This window comes from Oryzias latipes, chromosome 5, assembly GCF_002234675.1.
Source record: "Oryzias latipes chromosome 5, ASM223467v1".
In the NCBI taxonomy this organism is placed as follows: domain Eukaryota; kingdom Metazoa; phylum Chordata; class Actinopteri; order Beloniformes; family Adrianichthyidae; genus Oryzias; species Oryzias latipes.
Window position 1 is genome coordinate 17348361 of NC_019863.2, and position 14040 is coordinate 17362400.

General features: G+C 40.4%; 1 protein-coding gene across 11 annotated transcripts in view; it reads right to left on the reverse strand.

Moving 5' to 3' along the window:
- Positions 1–203: 203 nt before the first annotated feature.
- celf4 (CUGBP Elav-like family member 4) overlaps positions 204–14040 on the reverse strand; it is a 109211-nt gene continuing 95374 nt past the window's right edge. For 2 of the 11 annotated variants that reach the window (XM_011475144.3, XM_023955009.1), the window contains exons 8-14: positions 13199–13351; positions 12761–12871; positions 11501–11566; positions 11069–11149; positions 7533–7616; positions 6505–6699; positions 204–5454 (exon numbers count right to left, since the gene is read on the reverse strand). In XM_011475144.3, the coding sequence (XP_011473446.1) occupies positions 6572–6699; positions 7533–7616; positions 11069–11149; positions 11501–11566; positions 12761–12871; positions 13199–13351 (623 nt within the window). In that variant the 3' untranslated portion in view covers positions 204–5454; positions 6505–6571. Of the gene's footprint in view, positions 5455–6504; positions 6700–7472; positions 7738–11068; positions 11150–11500; positions 11567–12760; positions 12872–13198; positions 13352–14040 lie in introns of all 11 variants that reach the window. The other 9 variants (XM_011475140.3, XM_011475136.3, XM_011475142.3 and 6 more) reach the window with 8 other exon arrangements.

Consider the following 14040-nt stretch of genomic DNA (forward strand, 5'->3'; position numbering starts at 1 on the left):
CTAATTCCCATCACTCACATCTAATTAGGAGCCAAGTTTTGCAGAGAAAAAATCTATTTACACACATATTTTTACTTCACCTGCATCACGTCAAGCTCAGTTCATGTGCGAGTGTGTTTTTTCAAAATGAGCAACTCTCAAAATGTCTATGTTAAATAAATCATGCAGTGATAAAGCACCCACAATCACGACAGCACACGGGATCATTTATTCTAGACTGTGCTTTATTATTGGGCTAAGCTGAGACGCATCATTCATTTAAAATTACAAAAGATGAGTCCAGGGGACTGGAGAATGTTGCAGTCTATAGACAGAGGGGTGGGAGCCTAAAGCGCACTGCCCAATCAGAAGCTCAACTCATCAGGATCCTGGCAAAGCCTAATATGCAACATTCATCTCCCCACTCTCCATCTGTGCTGAAACTGGGAATTACAGTAGAGTTCCAGAATACTTTAAAAAACCAAACCATGGAAATAGTGAGTCGAGCAAACACAACAGAGCTTTAGAAAATAAAATCACACCAGCGGCAGCGCTGAAGAGAGTGACACTTCTCCTTTGGATGAAATGCCACAGACTTCAGTGAAATGTACTCTTTGGAGGGTGACTGGGATAAACAAGATCGGAGCTCTGTCAAATGTTTAAAAACAAAAACAGCTGGATGATTTAATTTTATGCCACCTGCCAATCAGCTATTATTTAAAAAAAAAGAGGTTTTTCCTAAAACATTGGCAGAGAATCCCTGTGACCTTTAGGCCTACTTAGCCTACTGTTGTGATCCAGTATCTGACTGAACAGTAGACTTAACTTCCCTCAGTTGCACTGCAATGGTTTCAAAATAGACACAAAAGTGGGATCAAATTTGAAATGTTTTTCAGGAGTATTAACACATCTTTTTGTTGCTAAACAGAAATCACATGAGTTTTTAATTACAATATACATAAGGCTTTAGTGTTGTACTGCATTGTTGCGAGTAGTTTACCAGTGAAAGGACAAGAATTCCAGTGATTTAGAAGTGCAGTGATCTAAAAAAAAAATTAAAATTAAAAATCCAGCACACACAAGATGTGTGGCAAAACAATAGAGCTCAGATCTTGAATCAGACCGCACAAATAAATAAAAACACAAATAAATAATTAATCGCTAACAGATCAAAATGTGTCTCTGACATCACTTCGTCAATAGTTGTTTTCGCCCCCTCCATCATCAAAGAAGTGCTGAAGGCGTGGTCCTGCCCAGAAGAACCAAGATCACTTGTGGACCACGTTGGTAGCTCATGCATGTCGTATAAAAAACTATTTGGTCACGCACCAACTCATAAAAAAATAATGCCATGAAAGCATGCATATCATGTCAGACATGACTTCTAAATAAATATCTAAAGAAATAAATGAAAAGTACCCACTTAAATGTGTTCTTGTTTTTTTTTTTTAAATATAAAAAAGGTCAATGCATGTCTAAGCTCTAACTGAGGTCAATGCTCTCCCTGACTGTATTCTGGATAAATGCCTTGGTCAGGTCCTACAGTTTGTACCGTATCCTAGCAACTATATACTTTTTTTTGTACCTGGTTTGCATGAGCGTTATCACATTTTCATTCATAGATATATATAATTTTTTTTTTTTTTTAGTATTTAAAGTACTTTTTTTTTTGTAATCCAGTCCTTGTAGATAGAAGTAAAAGTCCTATAAAATATGCAAACCTATGTACAGAGGAAAACAGAGCAAAAAAAGGAAACAATTTACAGTATATTCATCCCTTGATGTATTTATATATATATTTATATATTTATATTCAAACTTTTGCTTCGTTCTCTTTTTGTTTTTCGAACCTCCACTTTTTGTTGTTTTTCTTTTTTCATGTAAACCTGCAGCTTGAAGTTTGGAGCAAATGAGGATGAGGTACCAGGCATTCTAGTTCCCACGGTTGTCGTGCTTCAGCTTTACCCCCTCCTCCAGACATGAAAACACTGGTAAAAGACATGGGCTCAAACAAATGGCGAGGAAAAGAACAAACAGTGTAGACGGTTTTCCGTCCTGGCCTCGGAGCAGACAGAAAGGACACACGGCCGTAGACCAGACGTGTGACATTTAGCATGTTATTGTTAGGTAAGTTGGGTTCAGGTGGACGTGGTGGGGTAGTGGCGGGGAGTTTTGTTTTAATTCACTGCTCGTGTTGGTCATCTGGCTTACACTGAATGCCACGCTCAGATTGCTATGTGACCCCCACACACAAACAGAGGCATCCTGGGATGTGTAGTTGTGGTCTTTAAGCCTCGCTGGATTTGGAAGGTAAATGTTAAATTATTCAAACTGCTAAAAAGGTTAGGCGCAGACGCTGGGGAAACAGCATAATGAGCAGTTTATAGGAAAACTTGTAACAACACCCAACAGGAAGCATTGTCTTCCAAAGTGTCATATAGCCTAATAAATATTCATCCATATAAATATTCATTAAGTAATCTCCACCAGCTCAAAATATGTTGAATGCAAAGTCCAATAAATCCAACTCTGTTGACCTTTTGCAGGTGGATAGTAGGTTCTATTTTTGGGGATTGGAAGGGGAAACTGTAAGCTAAAGCAAGGGGAAGGCGGCTTCAGCGATGCAACAGTTGCCGCTCTTATCAAAATTCACACTGCCCTCGGCAACGCCCGCTTAAGTGACCACTTTCAATAAAAAAGTATATCTACATGCGTATATGCATGTTTCAGGCTGATGTATTTTAAACAATTGCGTATATGCGTCGCTATGACTGTTTTTGGGCTTGACGTACAAAACGTGTGTTGAAAGTTAAAGCATTGAAATTGAATTTGGTAGTGACGCCTTTTTAAGTTCACTGTAGTGCCAACCGTTTGAATATTGATCATTGCGGTTTGTGCCCGGCTGGAATTCCATGACACCAAGTCATTCATTTATCGTGATGAAATAAAAAGCCTGAAGGAAGATTCATGAGATTTTCACCGCTTTGACATTTCACACCAAGATTCTTCCAACTGTAGGTGGCAAACATGTGCAAGTAAACAGTAGAAAAAGAAAAAAAGCCCCTCACATCTTGTCCAGTGTGAACGTCAAGGGCTAACTGCACGTTCAGGAATGCGTTTTAGCTTGTGTGTGATTGTGCCACACATGCTAGTTATCTAGGTGTTGCTTCGATTACAGTTTCAATGTTTGTTTCTTCAAGAATATTAGCCAGTATAACATTTAGAAGTGTATGCTTCCAGTTAGGTAAAAAGAGCAAAGATGCCTACATTTTCCCACTTTTTGTGGTGCAGGAAACAAGTTTTCCAGCATTTTCTGTCATAGCTGTAAAAAGGTAAGAATGAAGGATCAACAAAAAAATCTCTGTAACATTCTGTGTTAAACCATTCCAGCAGCAAAGCCTAAGTAAGCTTTTTACTTATGATAGTGCACAGCTTTGATCAATAGCACCTGTGCTAACAGCTTACCCAATGCCCACTTGGAGTGCGATTCTGAACATGAATGCATGTGTGTATTGAACAACATTGGTCCAACAATGTCTTGTTGTGTTGGACGTGCAACGAAGCTCTCTGCTGTGAAGTGATATGGATCTGGCTGCAGTTTTGACATCATAATAGCGCATTTGCTGCTCGCAGTAGTTCTTTTTTCTTTTTTTTGTTGAACCTTTTGATTTCGTAGAGCACAGTGCTGGATGGCAGATTCTGCAGGTGACAAGGCACACCCTGACATGGTGAGAGCCCATACGCTACATGCACTTTACTGAATGCAAAAAGAGAGCAAGGGTTGTGAGACCTATTTGTTTTGGTTCAAGTTTCAAAGAAAGTTTGTGTACTTGTGTGTGTGTGTGTGTGTGTGTGTGTGTGTAAGCTGGAACGATATGCTTGGAATAGAAACGAAGATAATTGTCCTTTTCCTCTTAAAAAAAAATCAGCCTGATTCTCTTGAAGCCTGCTACTAAGTTGTGGCTTTTCGCATTTTTGAGATCATATTTACACGATGTATGTCTTCTCGCACGTTTCCCCTAGCAACATTTCCTGTGTCAGCATACATCAGAGATAGGAATGCCTGCAGTTTTGGGAGCTGCCAGGTTTGCGATTCTTCCCAAGCCGAGCATCGTTTCAAACTTCCAGCTATAATCGACAAAAAGAATAAATAAAAAAATTTACAGCTCAACGTAGTCGGTAGCCATTCTATATACAGACACACATATATAAAATATGTGCACATATAAGTACATAATTTGTGATTAATATCTATTATCCATATATATTGTATATATGAATACATTTGCTTGAATGCTTGTTATACATATATATGTACTGCAAATATAAACAAGTTCATATATTTCAAACATTTCTGGTGTTTTTCTATCTATGAGGTTAGGATGTCAAGTTAAAAAAGATAAGGCTGTGATACGGAGCAGCCCCTCCCATGCACTTGCCATCCCTCCAGAGACAAAAAAGGGAAAAATAAAAATAAAGATTTTAAGTAATTGTAAACTAGCGAAGTGAAAGACCTCATTTGGTCATCTGAAATAGTTCTGGCTGTATCCAAAAAGCATATCAGCAATATATACGTACATATGAATATATATGTATATGTATATATATATATATATATACACATGTGTTGTATATATTTTATATGTACATGTCTTTTTAAGTGCAACTCTCCAAGCAGTTAAGAGCAACTGAAAAGAGATGCAGTGGTCCAATTGTATTAGAGCTACAAGTCCTCAGTGATAAAAAGGTTTGGTCTTTTGGTCCCTAAAACAACTAAGGAATGACAGATAAGACTCCCTGGAGACCGTTGCTATGGCTCTCCTTGGCAACGGTTTCCCCTGGAAACGGACAGGCACTCCAAGCTAAACATGGCCATCCCAAAATTTAAGCAAATCTGTGTCCTGCGAACACCTACTTGGGTCCTCCCTCCGAGAATGTGTCCCTTCTTGTTTCAAGTCTTAGAAATTGGTCTTTAAAAGTGAATTGTCCAAAAGCTCACACCATTCTTATGAAAGGATCCTCTGTGGCAGCTTTTTTTTAGTTTTTTTTTTTTTTTTTTTTTAAGTTGGCTTTGTCCTTGCTGGATTTCTTTTGACATCCATATTCCCTTACAGAGTTGATATCGTTGGTCACTGTATTTAGGTTTAAAGTAGGATCTTTTACTTTTTTCCCCTTTCGCCAGTGTTCAAGGAAAAGTTTTTGTGGTCCAGAAAAAGTTAGCTGTCTTTCAAGCGTGTGGGGTTTGTTAGGGAAGGGGGTGTGTACATGTTTGCAGAAGAAAAAGAAGACCCGGGGCTGACGAGGTTCATCCAGCTGCTCTCTGAGTTCCATATGTTGGTACATCCTAAAAGGAGGCGCCCTTGACCCGGTCACTGCTCCCTCTGCACTTTTTTTCTGAAGCAGCCTCTGTGGCCCAGATGTTGAGTTTGCACTCTGTGGTGGGTAGCAAATCTTCAACATTTAATTCAACGAAACCTGAAGAGATAAAACAAAAATTAACAAAAAATACACAGCAGCTGCTTCTGTTTTTTTTTCCCTTAGAAAATTTGACTTCTTTTTTATAATTCATAGCAGGGTTGCCCAAAAAATAATAAAGCCCCACTCCAATCATCTTTTGGTCTATTTTCAAAGTGTTCCCAGTGGTCTTTTAATTATGACGATACAATTTTTAGGGATAAAAAAAAAAGAACTCTGTTGTTTTCTAGGACATAGCTTCCTTTAGTGCTGTAGAGTTGTGGGGTGGGACTGTTGACAGTTTTACTTTTTAAAAATATAAAAGTAATCTGCCCCATTTTGTTGCTTTTTGGACGCGTTTGGCAGTCGCCTGCAGTGATTTGCCTCGGGACTCAGGTCTGGTATGGCTCGGTTAGTTTGTGAGTGTGTGATAAGTTGCCCTTGAATGAAGTCATCAGTGGTGAATGAACGACACAGCCAAAACTCTCCATCACACAGATGAAGGGAGGAGACAAAGAGGAATGGCACAATTACCCGCCTGAGGGGTAATAAATGCCTCCCCCTTGAAAGCACTTCCTACCCCGCGCTGCACTCTCAACCACTCACCAATTATCTTTTACCTACAGGGCAACATGCAGCGTCACTCACTGTAAAGATGCTCTGTATATAGGGGAGGTTGTGTGTAAGTAAATGCTTCTACAGCTTTGTTTATGTCAGCTAGCCATTAAAAAGAAATGATCTATCCAATTGGAGTATCAGAAACATATTAGAAGGCACTTATCTTCACATCAAAGCACTTTCCGTGTCTGATAAGTGGGCAGTTTTTTCATTTTTATTTATCGGGAGCCTTTAATTCAGACGATCAGGGAGAGCTCTTGCATTTTTAAAGAGTTGGTTTCTTTCCAAACAGTTTCCTCAACTAGTTTTCCTTCAGTAAAATGGCGTGATAAAACTTGTGCATTAATAAGAAATCTATACTTGGAATGTGAGTGCAGACGTTTTTGGAGAGGATGTAAGAAGCGCTGTTTGCTTCATCTGATAGGTTTGATTTGTTTCCAGTTGATGCCTGACCTGTCTTTCCCTGTGTGTGATGGCTGCCCCGGCCACCGGGATGGTGGTGGCTGGCGGGGGCAGGGGGCTAGTAGGGGCGGTTGGCATCCTTTGGCCTTTTGAGCTGAACCTTGAGTCTTTTCATACCGATCTGGAAGCCGTTCATGGATTGGATGGCAGCTTGGGCGCTACCTGGGTTGTCGAAGCTCACAAATCCTGAGGGGGAGAAGGCCAAAAACAAATGAGAGGAGAGGAGGGGCCTCATTAGACTGACAGGCAGACCGGTTTTGTTTTCTGGAGGGAATGAAGAGTGAGCATGGTTCTCATGAGATGATATTTTCCTCTACACATTCATGCTACATGAAAACGAGAAATGAAACTGTGTGGACGTTCACGATGCAAAGACAGACGCATCAAAATGAGGATGAGTACCGTCCAAACATCAACCACCAGGAAGGGATATTTAGTTTAGTGCTTTTCCATTTAGGTGCAGAAAGATAGAAAGGAAAAACTCTCACAAATTCATGCTGTTGTTAATAAGCAAAAACCAAAACGTTTAAAAGGAATTTGACTTGATGGACTCGCCTTTGAGGATTCTTTAATGTCCATCGAGAAGCCTAAACTCACTCTTGGTAAATAGTTGGCAAACTTTTTTTGGTGTGAAAAAAAGTTTTACTGTTGATTTGATAAGTCATGAAGAGAAACATGACCTTCATCTGGGAAAAGTAAAATCTCTGTTTTTTAGTTAAAACAGCTGCTAGGATCAAAATCAAGATGTTCTGCATCCTTTTCCCTTTCTTATTAGTTTAATTACGCAGATCCAAGCAGAAATGATGCAGGTTTAGGATTTGCAAAAAAACAAAAAACAAAACGCTGAAAGGTTGGGGAGGGGGGTGTAGACTGTGGCACAAAGGGTGATTAGTACAAAAAAAGAAGAAGAATCAGAATAAATAACCAATAATCTTTTGGTTTTGTTGATTTTTACCCACCAAAGCATTTACTTTGGTTTGTCGCCCGATCCACAAACACTTTGGAGGAGATGACATTACCGAAAGGCAGGAACATCTGCATCAGCTCTCCATCCCCAAACTCTTGAGGGAGGTGGTAGATGAACAGGTTGCAGCCCTCCGGTCCTGCATGGACACAAACACAGAGAGAAAAAAACGAGAAAGGAGAGACAGATGAGGAGCAAAGGTAAGAGAAAAAAACACAAGAGGGAGATGGAAGAGGAGGAGGACCTGGAGAGAGAAAGATCTAGCCAAAGAACACGTAAAGAGCAGAGTAAAAGATAAAGGAAGATGGAAAGGTTTGGTGTTAGCTCAGGCTGATACAATATATACAAGTGTTGTGATGCACTGTATTGATTGCAGATGTTCGGCTCTGTGGATCTCTTATCGCTTCATCTGTTTCACTTTTCCCTGCCCATTAAGTGTAATTGCTCTTTTTGTTTGCTGGTTACAGAGTCTGCATCCACTGTCAGGCTCTCCCGTCGGTCATTTACAGGCAAGAAAACTCAAATTTTAACAGCATCAGTTTGTATTTGTTTTATTTATGTTCCGTTTTCAATTAAGACAAATATCGTGATTAGTTTAGTGAAAAGGAAAAAAATAACTCAAATAGGGTGTGTAACTCGGGAGCATGTCAGGTAACAAGGTCTGGCAACATTTACCCAAAAATTCATTCTAGTTTAGAAAGTATTTAACAAGAGAAGTGCACTTTCAGTGTCTATTAGGGATGCCACAATTCTTGACTGAAAACCAAACTGTATGTTGCACCTTTAACCTCTGGCATAGTCATCACATTTTGGGTTACATTACCACAGTAGTTCATTCTGCTTAACTGGGGCCCTGTGACTGAGTGTAGAGAGTGAGCTCAAATATTAGGTTGGATCTTCTAAGGTTAAACCGAATTGTGGGAAAAGGGAATTATTGCATCTCTACTGCATGCTATTATGTTTACGTTGCAAGTGTCAAACACGTATTTCGCTTAATTTAAGGGTTTTATTAAACGAAAGGATTTATTAGCTATTGTTTTATTACCTTAAACCAGGTATACTATGAGCCAACTAAAAGGTGTTTCTTCCTTGTTACTGCTCATTAGCAAGTATAAAAAAGGATTTTCTCCAAATGTTTAGTTTTTTGTTGTTGTCCAGTAATACACAAATCATAAACACAAACCGGAACAAAACTGTGACTCAAAATTAAGTTTTGCTTTGAATCGAATCGTGGGGAAAATGAATTGTTGCATCCCTAGTGGTCAAAAGCATCAGGTACCATTCAAAACGAAGGCTGTACTTATAAGCCTTTTTTATGTTTATTGAATGATAATTCAATAAACATAAAAAAACATATTGAAGAAAACTGTTAGATCGGTGTTGGCAAAGTTGAAGGGGGTGAGGCTGTTCTGTAAGATTTCCCCACAAGAGGGCAGTAATGTCCAGGACAAAGATGTCCTGCTCCTGGGGGTCATTAAGTTCACAGGGATTTTTGCAGCCACATAGAGAAATAAAAATCATATATATATATATATATATATATATATATATATATATATATATATATATATATATATATATATATATTTATGTATTTATACACACACACACACCCTGATCCACACCACCGCAATCTACAGTACTGATTTTGGGATGTCATTTGTCCTCGAAAAAATGCAGTCGGATGATGACAAAAAGAGGCAAGGTAGTCCACACAGCCGGGGTGTCACTCCCAGAAGTAACAATAGCAGACATTGAGGACAGTAAGAAGTACCTTGGATTTTCACAGGCAACCTGTAACAGGCAACAAGAAAATCTGCACCTGCCAAATACCTCCAACGAGTGAGGCAAGTCCCGAGAAGCCAGCTCAACAAGAACAAGACACGGGCAATTAACAGTTACGCACTGGCAGTTATCAGATACCCTGCAGGAATAATAAGATGGCCAAAGGAAGAGATACAGACCACGGATGTTAAGACACGAAAGCTTCTCACCATGCATGGAGGGTTCCATCCCAAATCCAGCACCCTAAAACTGTATGGTGGCCGCAAGAAATTAGGCCGAGGACTAGTGAGCGTAGAAGCCACTATCCAGGATGAAACATCCATGATGCATGAATACATCAAGCTCAAGGCCCCAAATGACATTGTGCTCAGTGAATGTCTCAGGCAATGGAGAGCAAAGAAATGCAGTGCTGGAGGACAGATCCTCATGGGAGGACAAACCCCTGCATAGGATGTACCACCGGACCATAACTGTAGTGGCTGATATCAAGAAGTCCTACCAATGGCTACAAAGGGCTGGCCGACAGAACAGCACCAAAGCGCTCATCCTGGCAGCTCAGGAACAAACCCTGAGCACCAGAGCGATAGAGGCTCAGATCTACCACACCAGACAAGACCCAAGGTGTAGGCTGTGTAAAGAGGTGCCTGAAACAATCCAGCACATAACTGGAGGGTGTAAGATGCTGGCAGGTAAAGCATACATGGAGCGCCACAATCAAGTGGCTGGAATAAAATACAGGAACATATGTGCAGAATATGAACTGGAAACCCCAAAGTCAAAATGGGAAAAACCTCAGAAAGTGGTAGAGAATGAAAGGGCAAAGATCATGTGGGACTTCTAGATCCAGACTGATAGAATGGTTATGGTTAACCAACCAGACATTGCAGTGGTGGATGAAGAATAGAGGAAAGCTGTTGTGGTGGATTTGGCAGTGCCAAGTGATGGGAACATCAGGAAGAAGGAACATGAGAAACTGGAAATACCAGGAACTCAGAGAAGAACTGGAGAAAGCATGGAAAGTGAAGGTGACAGTGGTGCCTGTGGTAATTGGAGCATACGGAGCAGTAACCCACAAGCTGGAGGAGTGGCTACAACAGATACCTGGAAAGACCTCAGACCTCTCAGTCCAGAAAAGTCCAGTGTGTGTGTGTGTGTGTGTGTATATATATATATATATATATATATATATATATATATATATAGTATAGTTTAGTATAGTATATAATAGCCACCTTTTGCTTTGATGACTGCTGTGCACACTCTTGAGAGAGAGAGAGAGAGAGAGAATGCCAAGACAATGCAGACTCTTGGCATTCTCTCTCTCTCTCTTTATATTTATCTTATATATATAAAGAGAGAGAGAGAATGCCAAGAGTGTGCACAGCAGTCAAAAAAGCAAGAGGTGGCTAGTTTGAAGAACCTACAATATGACATATTTTCAGTTGTTTTACACTTTTTTGTTATGTATATAATTCCACATGTGTTAATTTATAGTTTTGATGCCTTCAGTGTGAATCTACAATTTTCATAGTCATAAAAATAAAGAAAACTCTTTGAATGAGAAGCTGTGTCCAAACCTTTGGTCTGTACTGTATGCTTTAAATTTATTCACAAGTAAAAATGTTGTTGGTAGTCTCTTCGGGCTAAAACGTCTAAAACGCCGCTGCGCCGCTTTAGCAATAATGTGTTTACTCATGTCGATCCTAAAGTGCACCCAAATAACACAAAGTGACTGTTTTTTATTCCGATGTGACAGAGACAACTGCAAAAGTGAATGTCTACAACGGTGTGACCAGTGTGCGTTACCTTCTCGTTGCTGCTGTGGAATGATGGGAGGAGGGTGGGGAAAGGCTTGGCTGATCTGACCGTATGCAGCAGGATAGGCTGCTGAGACACACACACACACACACACACCCACACACACATGCCGCAGATCAGATAACAGTCATGACCACAGCGCACGCAGGGATACACATAAACAGTGTGATATATGCAGGAGCACAGCAGACAATCGATCAGATAGCAGACAATAGAGTCTACATGTTGCACAAACACACACCAAAACACAGCAAAGAGACTAAACGAATGCGGACCGGCGATCAAAATTCTAAACTGAGCACAGGAGTGTTATCTTTATCCTCACCCCCCTCCCCCTTCCTCCCTCATCAGTCCCTTGAAATCACACCCATGCATATAAACAGGCACACATCAGTTCTGCAGTGACATGGACAGACAGACCTGCATACTGCTGGACTCCTGTGTAAGCCTGCTGGAGAGGATCAGCTGCAGTGGGACTTTGAGCTGCTTCATCAGAGACACAGAGAGTGGAGGAGGTGGTGATGGGGGATCACAGATGGATGGAGGTGTGTGTGTGTGTGTTGGGGAGGGGGTGAGGCAGAGATGTAGATGGAAGAGAGGGCATGGAGGAAGGTGGGAGTAATATATAACAAGTGTGATAGGGAGGAGAGCGATGGAGAGAAGAATAACAGAAGAGAAGCAAAAAGGTTAGAGATTTGAGCAGTAAGGAGGCAACTTCCTTTGCTTTCAGAGTGTTTTTTCTCCTCAAAGGCATCTCAAAAGTAGCTCATTTTATGCTAGAAAAGAGGAAAAGCCCAACTTTGCACAAAATAAGTCAGCAAATGCATAAAAATATACTTGCGCCTGTCACACAAAACTATACATTCATCCCTCAAATGTGCAGCATGACAATATGCACAAAACAGGACACACCTGTTGCTGCACACACTTCATAATCTGTCTCTCTGATGTAACGCTGTTTAAAATTGCGCGTCTCATTTGTGAATAAAGGATGGCACTCAAAAAGAATAGACATAGGTAACAAAAAACACTGATGATTGTAGTTTAAATACTCACTGATGAACATTGTCTTTTATTTATTTTTTTCTTTTGGCATTTTTCACATGATGGAGGACATGCAAAAAAAAATTACGTTTAAAATTGCGTTTCTTTTTTCAAATTTTTGTAAATCAGGAGCAGACAGAAAAAGATTGTATTTGTTTTCGTAGACTGGGTGAGCCACAATTCCTACCCAATGCTCAGCAATGCTCAGGAATGGGTAGGAATGAACTACTGCTGCTCTGCAGAAACTATGTCCTGGAAAACGACAGAGATTTTTTGGTTAAGGTTGGTTAAGGGATGTGCTTTAAGAGGTTATTATAGTTCCACCATACTTTTGCTTTTTCAAAGGATGATCCGCATTTTTTGTGCTACTTTTTTTTTTCCATTGAATTTTTATTTGTTGGTTAAATAGAAAAACCTATTGAGCTAACTAGCCTCTTAGGAATCAATGTACTTAAGTTTCCCCTTTTTTCTTCATAAACCCATCATAAATATGAGGTGTTTTTTTTTCCATAGAAAACAACCAAAAATTACATGTAAAAAAATGTTTTGACGTGATAATTTAAAAATATGTGAGAGCTCTAAGTTTAGCTTGACTCCCCTAAGTCCTTACAGTAACTGGGAGTTAGAGAATGGTACCTTCAGACAGAGAGGAGAGGAAGCAGCCACCCTGAACCCCGAAACAGCTCCGCGGAGCCACGCCCAGGCCGTTTTTCTCCGAGTCCTCTCTGAAAACCACCTCCTGCAACACTGAGGAGACAGGAGTGTAAAAAAAAAAAGCAGACAGATTGTTCTTCTGGCTCTTCACAAACAGAACCAATGAGGCACTATCCATGGCTCATGGCGCAGAGGCACACTCTCCAGGAGCCTCGTAAGTGCCTTTGCCACACACTCATCTCCATGACATGTTCACTGCCTGCAGGCTGAATGCTGTCCTCCTCAACATGCCTCAGTGCTTTTCACAGATGTAAGCCAACACATGCAAACGTTCTTATTATAGTACTAGTTCTGGTACGAAGCCTCTAATTAAACTAAACTTTCCTCCGGCTGTGTGCGTGCACGCCCCCTCAAACCTACCTGGGTAATGGTGGATCCCGTTGGTGAAGACGGCTTCTGCAGGCGGCTGGCCGTTCGCCTGCGGGGGTGGCATGCCGGTAAAACCATTTACACTGATGGGAGAGGGGATGCTGGTCACAGTGGGGGCGCTGATGCCCGGGGGAGTGCTCCCACCTGCAACCATGAGGCAGATATACAAAGACAGGGAGAGACAGTAAGAACCCAACTGGATTTTTTTGCGACACGCACATACAAAAAAAAAGAAAAAAAAAGAAAGAAAAAGTGAAACGATTTTTCGAGAGTGGCCACCTCTTAAATGTCAGAGGGGCCGGTCCAGTGGGCCGGTGAAGAGACTAAATGTCAGGGCTGGTTTTGTGTCCCAATAAAGCCCTTAGGGTTACAACACACCCATTAGATCTGAGGCTAGGACGTTGTGTTGGAGGGAAAAATATGTTCACCTCAAACAGATCACAGCTCTCACAATTATGCTAATTTGATTTTCTTTATTATGTCCAAAAACAATTACGGGACAACTGTAAGGTGTCAAAATAAGTCAATTTTGTTTTGTTTTCAGTTTTTCGCTTGAAAGAACTGAATTTTTGTTGTTGTTGTTTTGGGTGTTTTTTTTCTATTTTAATAACTAGAAACATTTGTACTGCTGGGACTGACAGTGTTGTCAGATAGAGTGATGGTTTTCCAGCCGAAAAGTAATCTAAAAAACACCAGATCCTACACAAAAAAAGTGAATTAATGATTAATTAGACGTAATTAGCCACTATTTATTACTTTCAGTTTTAATGTAAAGTCCAGCTTTGAGACATTTTTTTAATGATGATACATCGGCTGCACGGTGGCGCAGTGGC